This window comes from Terrapene carolina, unplaced genomic scaffold (genome assembly GCF_002925995.2).
Source record: "Terrapene carolina triunguis isolate 2854851 unplaced genomic scaffold, T_m_triunguis-2.0 Scaffold24, whole genome shotgun sequence".
NCBI classification, from domain to species: Eukaryota; Metazoa; Chordata; order Testudines; family Emydidae; genus Terrapene; species Terrapene triunguis.
The window spans coordinates 1,335,854-1,349,347 of record NW_020664375.1 but is presented as its reverse complement, the minus strand read 5'-3'; the positions used below and the strand labels follow the sequence as shown (position 1 = coordinate 1,349,347).

General features: G+C 40.7%; 1 protein-coding gene across 9 annotated transcripts in view; it reads left to right on the top strand.

Annotated features, from left to right (window-relative positions):
• The window catches only part of LOC113406280 (BCL-6 corepressor-like), a 123,232-nt gene that overhangs the window by 79,608 nt on the left and 30,130 nt on the right, over nucleotides 1-13,494 (top strand). For 5 of the 9 annotated variants that reach the window (XM_026650094.1, XM_026650114.2, XM_026650081.2 and 2 more), the window contains exons 5-8: nucleotides 111-164; nucleotides 566-749; nucleotides 11,054-11,335; nucleotides 11,671-12,024. In XM_026650094.1, the coding sequence (XP_026505879.1) occupies nucleotides 111-164; nucleotides 566-749; nucleotides 11,054-11,335; nucleotides 11,671-12,024 (874 nt within the window). The remainder of the gene's footprint in view (nucleotides 1-110; nucleotides 165-565; nucleotides 750-11,053; nucleotides 11,336-11,670; nucleotides 12,025-13,494) is intronic. The other 4 variants (XM_026650107.2, XM_026650119.2, XM_026650102.2 and 1 more) reach the window with 4 other exon arrangements.

Here is a 13,494-nt window from a genome sequence, read left to right as displayed (position 1 = left end):
ATGAGTTAAACCAAATTGTTGTGCATTGTTAAGAAAAGAATTGGTTTATGCTTATAAAAATGGATGAAATTATTTAAATGATCCATTGAGTGCCCATTTTAATTACATAGATGGAAGGATTACAAGAGGACAGTATTTTATGTCTACCTGCTGCTTACTGTGAGGTCAGTTCTTCAAATTTTTATTACTAGAATCTTACATAAACCTTTGAGTTAAATTTCATTTCCAAATACACAAAGGGAAGTTTGTGGGCCATGGTCGTCTTTATTCATTGTGCAGTTTCTGTTTTTATGTTTTTGTTTTGTTTCTTATACCTCCAAAACAGAATGTTTTTGTTTATATACAGTATATCTTTATATATGAAAGAATTGTGTGGATTTTTACATATAGATTCTAGAAATTTTGAATATTTTTATACAACTGAGATATTTTAAACTTTATATATTAGATATATCTCAAACCTTGGTTTTGAGCAGATTTTTCTTTGGAAATACTTTCATATAAGGTAAGGTAAATGGAGTAGCTTTTATTGTGAGATTTTTTTTCATATCAATTCTCTTTCTAGCGTGCAATGATGCGCTTCTCAGAGTTGGAGATGAAAGAGAGAGAAGGCCACACAGCAACCAAAGACTCAGAGGTCTGCAGATTCAACCAGGCAGACTGGGAAAACTTGAAAGGAAATAATGAAAAGAAGCCAAAGTCTGTCACTCTGGAAGATGCCATTGCTGATCAAAATGACAATGATAGATGTAAGCACATTAAGATGGCTTTTTGAAGTGTGTGTGCATGTGTATGTATGTATACTATAGCAGTTTGTCCTAAAACTACATAATACATGGAAACTAGTAGAATTTTTATCACTACAGAATTTTGTAAATAAAAGAGTGATTAATAGTGACAGCAGTAACTAATACAAATTTACATAACAATATCCAGTCACATTTTCATATATAGAGTTGTGACCTCTGCTGTTTTCCATGCATATTTTTTTGATCTATGAATGTCTGTTGAAAAGTTGCACCTTTTGGCAGTGTAGCTTCTGTGAAAATAGCAGGTTATTGTCATAGCAGTTATCACCCTACACGGATCTACTTTGCAGTAGATGAACTAGTACCTTAACAGCTGAAACTAAAAACCCAGGGTCTTATTGCACCATTAGTTTTTAAGTAGAACTTTCCCATGTTCCCTTTGTGAAGTTCTGTTTAAAAACGGGTGGCACTGTTAAGTTCCAATAATGTAGCTTTCCTTCACTATATGGGGGCAGGCAAAATGGAAGGGTTGCAGGGGAAGTCAAGTATATAATCTACCACATCTACTTATTTATAAATAAACTGTAGCTGTGAAATTGAAAATGCATTTGTAACTATCTCATCTCCTCCACTTATTACTGTGGCAGGGTATGTATGTGTTAGACCATCAGAAGTCCTCAAGGGCAGTCACCATGCTGTGAAACTGTCTGTTGCTGATGCATTGTTGTTTGGGCCAAGGGCAAGAGGCTTTGCAGTAGCGTGGGACAGTGTGTGGAAGTACTGTCATTGAGCTCTATTGCAAAAGGCACAAAGCACTTTTTTCCTAAGTCATATTAATTTTTTAATGGATATTTGTAAAATTAGTTCTAATTCATAGCAAGTAGTCTGGGTTCCATCAGTCTCCAAACTGTTTTCCTTGCAACAGCTTGTAACAAAGTAATTAAGGAGCTGATCACTGTTTTATTCCGTATTTGCAGAAAATTCAAAGTTGCAATTCAAGAAAAATGTTAGTAGAACACTGGAGGGTCTATAGTATATGTATAATTTATTGGGTTGATGTGCTCCTCCATAGTCGAGGATTTAGGAGTAGGGCTGGTAGAAAATGTCATCTAAGTAATTTAATAATTGTGAGTTATTGTCCTGGTCTTTGTTTAATAATTTTGGTGGACAGGATGATGATCTGCACCTGCTCAGTTCCTCACCTCAGACAAGTTACTGTGGTGCTGTGGCCACTAAAATAAAAATATGTGAACAAAAAAGTAGCTTGGCAAAATAACAGCGAAGATTTCATTGTTAATCTACAGCGAGTATCAAAATGGCAACCAAGCTTAGCTTCTAGAACCTCAGCCTTCTGTTCCCTTCAAGGTGTATTGAGTGAGTTTCCAAGAGCAAAGAGGCCTTGTTGTTCTACAGTATCCCATTGCCTGGTCATAAGCATGATAGACTTTCTACAGGGTGCTACTGCTAGAGCTTTCTTCAGTTCTCAGCACTACTCGCACCACAGAGTGCACTGCACACTTGTAATGCCCTCCATTAAATCCCACACACATTCTGAAATATCAAAGTGTTGTAAGAGCAGCAGCATCTGGGTCCTGCCACCTGGATGCCACTGTTGGAGGGAGGGCAGGTCACCTAAGTGCTCACAGGGGTAGGATGAAGGGAAGAATAGGCTATTGCCAAAAGTAGATCAAGTTGATTGAGAGAGAAAACAGGGAATAGTCTGGAGGGTGAGGGAAGGAGAGAGAAAAGTTTCTTCAGATGCACTTGTTTTCAGATGCTCAGACTTGTTTGAGGATTATCTCTCACTATTATAATGTAATCTTAAAATGACACTTTTGATGATGCAGAAAATAGCAAAAAATAAAGCCAAACCCCAAACGGTACAATTTGCAGTTTTCTCAAATCCATAACTTAGCAGTGTTCTGGCTCATGAGACTCCATTGGATGAAATGCATTTGGAACTAATAAAGAATTGTTGGGAGTGGGAAGGGTATTATGACTTTTTGTGAGTATGTTCTTGTGTGCAATTAATTAGCTATGAGTTGATGGGAAGTTTTATAGGCTTGTTAAAATTGCTAAATCTATCAACTTTTAAAAATGCAGCTTTCTTTTAGTAAAGGAGTTTCTCTTGCACATGATGGGCTTTGCAGCGACTACACTTGCAGATACTAATTCGGTTCTCAAGGCAGGTCTGCACTTAGTCCTGGTCTACACTGCCGAGTTAGGTCAACGTAAGCTGCCTTGCATCGACCTAACTCTGTAAGAATCTACACTAAAATGTTGCTCCTGATGATGTAACTTGTCCGGTATGCCAACTTAAAAACTCCACCTCCGTGAGAGGCGTAGCACTTAGGTTGACATAGTTAGGTTGATGCAGTGTCACTGCATTGCTTATATGGGCTGTTGCTGGCTTTCAGAAGCCATCCCACAATGCCCCACGCTGACTGTACAATCGGTGCAAGCGCTCCTGGTGAGGTTGTGCTCCGCCGACACAAGGAGCGTAATATATGTGGCTATGCAAAAGTGATTTAATTACTGCGGTGGTTGTACGTCAATGTAACTTAAGTCAACATCATTTTTGTAGTATATACATGCCCTTCAAGTGCTGCAGCGGCCCAGCTGCGCTGTTGTAGAGCTTCAGTGAAGATGTTACTAGCTGACGTGAGTGTTCCTACCATTGGTGTAGTTAATGCACCTCTGCAAGAGGCGGTAGCTATATTGATGGGAGAAGCCATCCTGTCAAGATAGCACTATCTACAGCAGGGGTTAAGTCAGTATAACTGCGTCACTCAAGGGTATGGATTTTTCATACCCCTGAGTGACTTAGTTATACTGGTGTAAGTCTATAGTATAGACCTGGCCTCAGTAAAACTTTTTACTGCCCTGTTTCACCTTCTGCTCCTTGGTATAGCAGCTGATTAAATCAGGGATATGAATTTTGCACTTCTTGAATGCCTCTAGCATAGTCTTTTTGGTGCTCTGGTGCAGCTTGAATTGCTGGGAATCCTGACACATCTCTCTAACAGAATAACAACAGGCAAAGATGTGATAAACCTTGCCTAGTGTTCTCCTCAGTTTACCAGCTGTGGCTTTCAACAAGGACGCTCACAGGAGAAAATGTAAATACTTTCATTCCATTTCCCCCCCTCCAATTCCTGATCTCTGCTGAAAGGTTTAAAATTGAATAGAACTTTAAACAGCTGTATTTCAGAATTTCCCCCAGCTTATGCTCTGTCTCCTATGTTGGATCTTGATGCTGAAAAGATGCTACATTTTGTTTTATACATAAATTTCTATCCAATATTACAGCAGTAGACCTTTCCGATGCTAGCAGGAAATTCATGAACAAAATTAATTGATTAATCAGTAATTTCTGGTAAAATGTTAAATTTGCACCCTGCTGTGAACCTTTAGCTGGCGAACGTGCATTTGAAAGAAAAACAAATACAATTTAAAGCCTGATCCTGTAACATGTGGTATGCAGCTTGACTGCTGTGACCTTGCAAGGCCCCAGTCATGTCAGTGGGGCTCTGTGCAGGGTTCAGTAGTCTTTGTGCATAGAACATAATACAGGATCGTTGCCTTAAGATCTAGTGGCTGTTTCAGACACTACTTCTATAACCCTTGCCTCCTACAGCAATAATAATCGTATCATAAATATTTTTGCCACTCTGACTACTTTTTTTTTTTTTAAGAGAATTAGTACAACCATCTGACAGCCGCAATTTTTTTTCCCTGGGCTGTCTTGGGGATTTAGTCAAGTGGCACATGGGTAAAGCCTTGCCCTCCCAAAAAACCTTATGATAACTTAATAAACTGGTCCACATTGTCTAATGACTTCTAAAATATTTCTTCAGTGTTTAGAATGCAGACTATTGCTAGGAATAGGCGCGCGCTCTCTCTCTCTCTGCAGAAGAGTACAAAGATTCAAACTTGGTTAAATAGAGGGGTAAATTGTAAGTGTCTTAATACTCTTCCATCTTGTTTAGGACTCAGTGGGAAATACGAGAACAGTAGTGAAGCTGCTTTGTTGCTAAGGTGACTAGTAAATGTTGCTGTGGCAATGCTTCTATGGAGCATTTCCATAGCACAAACATGATAAATTATGGGATGCGTGTGTCGTGAATCATAGAATTGTTCAGTGATCAAGTGATTTAAGCATACAGATACATTTACTTCAGAGTAGGTCATGTGATGCAAGCATGTTGGTAAATAACCACAATTTTTGAGCAGTACTAAAATCATACAAAAGTATGCAAGAGTAAATAAATTCTGCAAGCTGTGAATGTCTTGATAGACAAACTGGTAGTTATGCTCCTCTAATATTACAGTAGAGAAATACTGTTTGATCGTTAATAGAGAAAAATAAAAACTGCTATGTTAAAGACCAGAGATTTTGGGGAATGTGGGTGTGAGGAGGAGATTATTCCAATTCTGTGCATAGAAGTATAATGCCTTTATTTGCAAGGAGGTTAAAATTCAGATGTTAAGAACTGATCTGCAGCCTCTTTGCTAGGTGTCTGTTCCTTAGCACACAGCATAGGTAATGCTTCAGTTTCTTGTTTGTATGCATGCTGAGTAATGAAAGATCAACACAGCAAACATTCTGTTGTTGTCATTTGGCCTGGTCAGAATTACCTTGCTATGACTGGCAGTGGTGCAAAAAAGCCTCAGGATTCTGAATATAATGGATTTAGGTGAAGGAAACAAGGATGGAAGACATCCAGGAAAAGACATCCAGAGAGGGAAAATGTGGAATCCCCCCCCCCCCCCCCCATGAGATAGTCAGAACACTGCTTGCTTTATCCTGACAAGTGGCTTGGCTGAATTGTTCTATTTTTGTTGTGATCTTGGTGATGAATGCTAGTTCATGTTCAGATAAAGTGTCCTGTGAAGAGTTGGGATGAGGACTAAAAGGCATCTTACTTAAATGCCTGCAATGAGAAGTCACTGAAGAGGAGAGGAAAAGCTGGTTCTAGTTGCCACTTTATCTATAAAGAAAGAACTGCAGTTTAAAAACTAAGGGCTGGTCTACACTGCCGCGCTAGTTCGGCGGCTGGGGATCGAAGTTCCGAGTTCGATTTATCGCGTCTGGTCTGGACGCGATAAATCGAACCAGGAAGTGATCCCCGTCGACTGCGGTACTCCAGCTCAGCGAGAGGAGTACCGCAGAGTCGACGGGGAGCCTGCCTGCCGCGTGTGGACCGCGTCTGAACCGCGGTAAGTTCGAAGTAAGGTATGTCGAATTCAGCTACGTTATTCACGTAGCTGAATTTGCGTACCTTACTTCGACTTGGAGGGTAAGTGTAGACCAAGCCTAAGGTATGTGTTTCCTGTTCATATTGTATGGGAGATGTGTTGTTAAAGAGTATTTGTGCTGGCAGGAAAAGGAAGATGGAGAAAATGAAGTTTTTCATAATTTCTTCCTCACAAAATGTGACCAGTGCACTGGGGATACTGCTTCAAGTAGAAAACAATACGTGTAGAGTGGTCATTCTTTCCAGTTTTACAGGATAGTAAAAGGTGGCTTTTGTTGCTGAGTTAGTATGACTGGACTGAAGTTAGCGAATGATGTCAGGAACGTGTTGCCCTTCACTGTAGCAGCATTTGCTGTTTTAGAGTGAACTTTCTTATGTGATGTGTTGATATGAAAACTAGCATTTACTATTCCATCAGTCTCTTTCTGCTGCTTATTATTTGAATAGTGATGATTTGAAAACTCCGAAGTGCGTTTGCTGTTTGCTTTCTTAACAGAGTAAAGGGTACAGAGGAGGCATGAGTGCCTGAGGAAGACCAAACTCTGCGTATGGGCCCAAAGAGGGGAGACTGTCCTTGTGCTAGTGCACTTCTGTTTGATATTCATACCTGGATTTTGGGAGTCCTGTGTCTTTGATCCAGATGGCTTTCCAAACCAGATTCAGGACAGAGTGGAATCTGGTGGTAAAATATGAATAGAGTTGTGTTCTGTGAAACTACTGTAGTTTTTATGAGCAAAAAAAAAAACCCAACAACCTCTTGGCATTTGACATAACTAGACCTCATAACGATAATGCTTTGATGCAGAGTACATGCCTGAGAAGACAGTGCCAAACTATGGGCCATCTGACAGCTCAGACTTTTGTTTCTGGTTTGTCCTGTGGATTTGTCATTCACTTAGGCACTTGTAGAAAAGTGTATTTTTGGTAGTCTGCAAATACAGTATAGTCAAGATGCTTTCCAAAATATTTTAATAACTTTACAATTCTGCCTGACTATATCTCTTCCCTCACTTTGCAACATTGGCATAGGCAGATTATAATGTCACACATTTTATATACATTGAGCATCTAATGTTCCTAATCTTTTAAAATGGTTCAGTAAAGGACTGGATTGCTAGCGTGGCAGCAATAGGATGTCACACTGCCATCATGGAGGCATCACTGAGTTTCCTACTGCCCGTGTGGTAGAATCAGAGAGAGGACAGGAATGAGTGGAACTACTCCCATCAGCTATTTGCCACACACATTGACTGGCATTGGTAGTTGTTTTGCTCTTCTCTCTAGAAACAATGCTCCAGAAAAACTCTGTGAATGGAGGACTAATGATAATGAGACTAAATTGAACATCGCCATTTCTTCATTCTTGGGGCTATCCTTTGCAAGGCATAGTGGGGCATTCTGGGTTTCTAGGTCAGATCCTGCTTGGAAAAAAAAGAATTAGGGAGTTGAATTAATTTGATGTAACTTTGTTTCATTAGTAACTAGGGGGTGCTAAATGGCTGTTCCCTGCAAATCCCATCTGCAGTCTCTGGATGGTCACAATAAGGACTGCTGCTTCTCCAGGTCCTTACAAGGATCTCTAGGAAATAATCAGGGTGTTCCTCCCCTTTCTCATTCCAAAGTGCATTATCAACAGGGAGACCGTTCCATAACAGTAATTTTCAATCTGAAAGACGCTACATAATTTGTGGTATGGGTGAACACTTTAAAAAATGTAACTACACCGCTACCCCGATATAACGCGGCCCGATATAACACGAATTTGGATATAACGCGGTAAAGTACTGATCTGGGGTGGGGTGGGGGGCTGCGCACTCTGGTGGATCAAAGCAAGTTCAATATAATGCGGTTTCACCTATAACGCGGTAAGATTTTTTGGCTCCCGAGGACAGCGTTATATCGAGGTAGAGGTGTACCAGAAATGTGGTGAAATTCCCTCTGACTAGGTCTGTTCAGGGAGTGAAACACAAAATGATAAGAGTGTAGATCACTTTATCAGATTTTATTTTATGTTTTTAGAAACATTTTTGAAGTGATAACTTAAAATGTTGCCGGTCCAACTTCTTTTAAATTTGTGCAGAACAAATCTGATTGATATTGATGTGCTGTTATACAAGGCTGGATATTCTTAGTACATTGTTACCAGATGTGCAGGTGTCTAATATTTACAAGTGCATTTTGATTTTGGACAGTAACTTTTTGGAGAAAGCGTATAATAAACTAAGGTAGCTGCTCCACTCTTCCAATCTTTGTATTTTTTAAAAAAGAAAAAGACGTATCAGTGTTATGTATAAGATGAACAATCTAAAAAATGGGTTCACTTAATACCAAACAGCCACAGAGAGGTATGGTCAGGGCATGAACATTTCATAAGACAAACATAGTGCTTTCTTGAGAGAGTGCTTCCGGCTTTTACCTCTTGTCCTTTTATTGGTTGAGTTTGTAACCTTCTAAATGGAGTTTAAACTTTTATGCAGTGTTTTTTCTGGAGCCTGCAGACAGCTGAAGTGCCCTAACTGCTGCTTAGAGCTTTTCCAAGTTGCAGTAAGTGTAAACTGACCAGAGGCAGCTTCACTATCACTGCTGCTAAAGGAAACCCGAAGGGCAGCAGTAAAACTGAAAAACATGAGGTCAATTTAGCTTTGGCAGAACATAGACAAAGGCTAAGGAAGGAAGGACTTGATACCATCCTTGTAGTAGTTAGAGAGCTCTGAGGTAGAGGTTGGGGGAACACACGCTCTCTTCCTTCCAACAGCCAGACTATTTGGGTGCTTGGCTTTGTCAGGAACCTATTAGCTCGAGGCTACAAAAGATGATGCCACAAGCAGGGTCCAGGTTCCTACCATCCTGGTAGGAAAACCAGCATAAACTCCTCCGGGGGAAAAAAAACTTTCTCAAGCTCGGTTCACTTACGACACACTATGACGGGGTAGTCAATAGGCAGACCGTGGGCCAAATCCAGATCACCAGACTGAACGGACCATGAAATCCTTTTATTTACTACTACTACTTATTTATTATCATTATCATTGTTGGGTTTTTTTTTATTATTTTCTCTGGAGTCTGGACCTTGACTATACCTTGACCAAAACATTTGGACCTTGACAAAAAATAGACTATCCCTGCACAATGAGATACTGCTTGTAGAATACCTTTGAAATTTTCATAATAGGATAGTCCTCCTTTGTGTGCTTTAAACATCAGTAAAATAGTAAATAATGAAGACCATGTAAATGTCAGCATTAGACTTCAGAACCAGCACCCATTTAAGCAAATAGTGTGCACTACACATCATTATTTCATTTGGTCTGCAGATTCAGGTAGACATGATTGAGTTGGTTTATAGCTGATTCACATTTTGAAGGTTGTCTTTGTAATCATGAGGGCTAGGAACTAAAGGGCTAAGCGTTCATTTAAAAATAAATTTAAGTTCAGGAGCAGAGGAGGCAGGCACCAAGGAGAAGTACTGGCAAATGGAATAGTGGCACACCAGCTCAATTTACCCTCTGCCTTTCCCAGTCAGTGGGGCCTGGCTTTTCTTCTTGCCTGGGCATTGCCAAAAGGAGAGTGGGGACCCTTAATCTAGTTCACAGACTGTTGGGTTTCTGGAAAATGTGTCAAGCCCTGTGTAAGAAGGGGCAAGCATGAGTAAGTAGATGGGATGGGTGGGGATGAGTAAATGGGGCCAGGGTGAGTGTAAGGAAGTGGGTCGTGGGTGAGCAGATATGGTTGAAGAGAAGAGATTGATAGGATAAATTAGAAACTAAGTGGACTTTGTGTGTGTACATGAGAGTAGTTTTGAGGAGAGAAATGGGAGAAAGACTGAAAATAGAGGGGCTGAGGAAAAGACGACAATGTATTTGGAAGCAAAAGGGATGTGAAATGTAGGGAGATGGGAGAGAAAGAAAAGAGGAAATGGACTGTAAACAATAAGAAAACAAAAGAGAGTGAGCCAAGAAGGGTAAGACTTATGAGAGACCTAAACTCTAATATATAAAAGTGTGTGTGTATATATAATATAAAAATTCAAAGTTGATTGACATGTTACTTCTGTATAGTGCATAATAAGTAGTACGCACCTATTTTGTTTGTTTAGGCCTGTTTCAAGAAATAATCTCTATTCAAAGAATCCCTGTATAATGCTTAAGTCCCATTGACATTAAGCATGATCTTGAATCAGGGTTCTTAAGTTTGGAGGGGCATGGTAGCACAGGCATTTTTCTCCTTGGCTAGTAATCTTACTCAAGTAGTGTCAGGTAAATTTTTCAAGGCTTATATGGTCACTGTAGCTGGAAAGCTTCATGGAATAAGTGAATGCTTGATTTTTTTGAAGGAAGAGATGAAGGAACTTGCTATATGGTGACTGGGAGATTATTACAGGTATACAGGGCTGCATATAACCTTAAAATAAATTCAGGTAGCATTTTATCATTTCGCAGCTATTCTTGAAGTGTTTTTCCTATCAAAGAGTGAGTGCTAGAATGTGCATTCACTTCTGTTTCCCATTTGTATATCCAAGGACACACAGTAGCGGGGTTGAATTCTTGTAATCAGGCTCTGCAGTTTGGCATGATTAGTCTTGCATTGACTTAAAGTATCAGAGCTGCTGAAATTAATTTTATAAAAGCCATTGCAGAAATGAAGTTTGCATTGCTATCTGATTTTTAAGGTTACTCTTTCAAAAGAGTATGTGCTTTTGATATCTAAAGGTGATTCTTTAAAGTCATGGAAAAACCCTGAATTAAAGAGAGAGGTAAGTATACTGTGGCATTTCTATGGCTACTTGTATGGTGAAGTGCCTGGTTGGATGCTGGCTAAAAATTGAAGGCCAAAAATTTGCATACGTGCTTGGTTTTCAACTTGACTGCTGGGAAAGTTGCTGTTTTACAGCTGGCTGTAGCAAAATTAGATCTAAAGTAAACTATTTCTTGTTTGGTTCAGAAATCATAAGGATCTATTGTTAGGAGATTGACATTGAAGAGATCAGAAATGAGTTATTTCACAATAGACTCTTTTTGTTTTGTTTTGTTTTTTCATTATTTTTAGGTGATTTTAATAGTGCAGAAAACAACCAAGATCATTTTCTTGACACCTCAGAGGAAAGAGACCCTCCAACTGAGAAATATTATCTGGAGAGACATCCTCTCTATGAAAATATAGGGGACCAGTCAACAGAAGATATCAGTCAGCATCCATGCCCACGTCTGGATAGAAAGCGTAAACACTCTGGCGAGAGAGTACAGAATGAGAGCAGCCAAAACGAAAACTTTGTGGATGAACTGCAGGATGAAGCTGTGTCAAAGGCAAAAAAGAGGAGGAGCTCCAAAGGTAACTCCATTGCTTTGGTGTCCCTTAAAGAATTTCTTGTGAAAGGAGTATCCTTCTGAATTAATGTCTCCATTTATGAACTTGATAGTTACCAGTCTGAGCACTGTCATTTCACTTAAAATAATATCTTGGTATCTGAGGGTAAAGCACTAGTCATTGGACACGGTAGCCATAGCAATGCAAATGACCCTAGTGCATGTGACCCTTAATGACCAAACCTTTTAAAATGCATAGTGTGGTGGTAAAGCTGAGACTATATGCCCCGCAAGTGAAATGTAGCTTTTGTTTTAAGTTGAGGGGGCTTTTTGATTAATTTTTAGTTATTTTTCCATTAGATGACTGGCCTGAGAGGGAAATGACAAACAATTCCTCTAACCACTTAGAAGAGCCCAATTGTAATGAGGTGACCAACCTGAAGGTGTGCATTGAATTAACAGGGCTCCATCCCAAAAAGCAGCGTCACCTGCAGCATCTTAGGGAACTATGGGAGCAGCAGGTGTCACCAGAGAGATCCCCGTCCGGCAAGTTGGGCCGGCAAAGCAGGAAAGATTTAGCTGAGGCTGTTCACCCAGAGGCCACTGCAAAGGTCAAAGACTGCACAGAAGAAAGGCACACCAGGAAAAGGTCAGAGGTCAAAAGCAATAGAAGTTGGTCTGAAGAGTCCCTCAAAACAAGTGACAATGAACAAGGTATGCAGAGACTACTAGGGAAACATCAGCTGGCATAGCATTAGTAGTGATGCATGCTGCCACCACTGTTAAGGAATTGTCAGCAGTTTTTATAGAAGTCCACATGTATAAGGACTTACAGCTCCACTATAAAAAAAAAAAAAAAAAAATCACTAGCTAAAATTTGTCAGATGGGTGTGTATGTGGTTTGTTTGTTTTGTTTTTGTTTTTAAATTGTGGTTTAAATGACTTTAAAATTGAAGATTTGTGTCTGCAGATGTTTTGGCATTCTTATAATTCATGAATAGTTCTGATTTAGAAAAAAAAACTCAGGTTGTTAATCTATGTAAGAATACTTACTGCATGTATAGCTAAATGGATTAGTGCCTTTTGGGTATAATTAAAAACAAACAAGAAGTCCAGTATGAGTAGCATGAAGACTTTGATTCTCTATCATGGGAATCTGCTGTTCCATCAGGTTAAGAACTGCTGAGTTTTTCTGCTTTCTCAAAGGCTTAGAGGCAGTCAAGAGGTTACCCCTGATTTTTCCCGTAGTGCAGTCTGCCTGTCTGCTTTCTCTACAGACACGCCTGATGAACTGCCCTGTGGTTGCTCCCCAGTGTTCTTCCATGCGCACGTGCAGAGCTTTCCTCAGTGACTCACTGAGGGCTCTGTTCTTCAGGATATTTTGCCAGGTTCTTTCTCTCTCTCTCTCCTGCTCCTCTAGTTCACTTTCCATCTCAGGCCAGGTCTATGCTGTAAACTTACATTGGTATAACTACGTCACTCGGTGTGAAAAATCCACACCCCGAGTGATGCAGTTATATCGACCTCACCCCTGTGTAGACAGCGCTATGTTGATGGGGGGGTGGGGGGGCTTTTCCTGTCGACATAGCTACCGGCCTCTAGGGAGGCGGATTAAGTACTCCGGCAGGAGAAGCTCTTCACTGAAGCGCCTCACTGTATCACTGAAGCATTTTAAGTGTAGACCTGACCTCAGAGGGTTCCCGGGAGGTTGTGTGGAGGGGCTGGGGGGTTGAGTGAATCTAGGGATTCCCCTTGACTAGCAGTATGATTCCTTAACACCCCCACAACTGCTTCAATAGCTGAGCAAGGCCCATCCAGCAGCATCAAAGGCTCCTATTCCTGTATTCAGCTCCACATGCTGGCAGTCTTCTCCCACAACCGGGGCTTCTCCTAAGCAGGACTGTTTCCCCACTTACTCCAGTCTGGGGCGTGCTCGCTTCTGTTATTTCTGCTCCATCACCGTGGCAGCCAGCAAGTGTTGAACCAATCGGTGGAAGAGGTGGGCTCCCTGGGACCTCCCCCAGACTGTCACAGTGGCCAGCTCCAGCTGCCCACAGTATTCCAGGGAGGGGCCAAGCACTACGGCTCTTTCCCTGTTTTGCTTCCCCTCCCTCCCACCATTCACCCGCATGCATCATTTCTGTCTTCTCTCTCCCCTTCCCCAGCTCTCAAACCTCAAGTGAT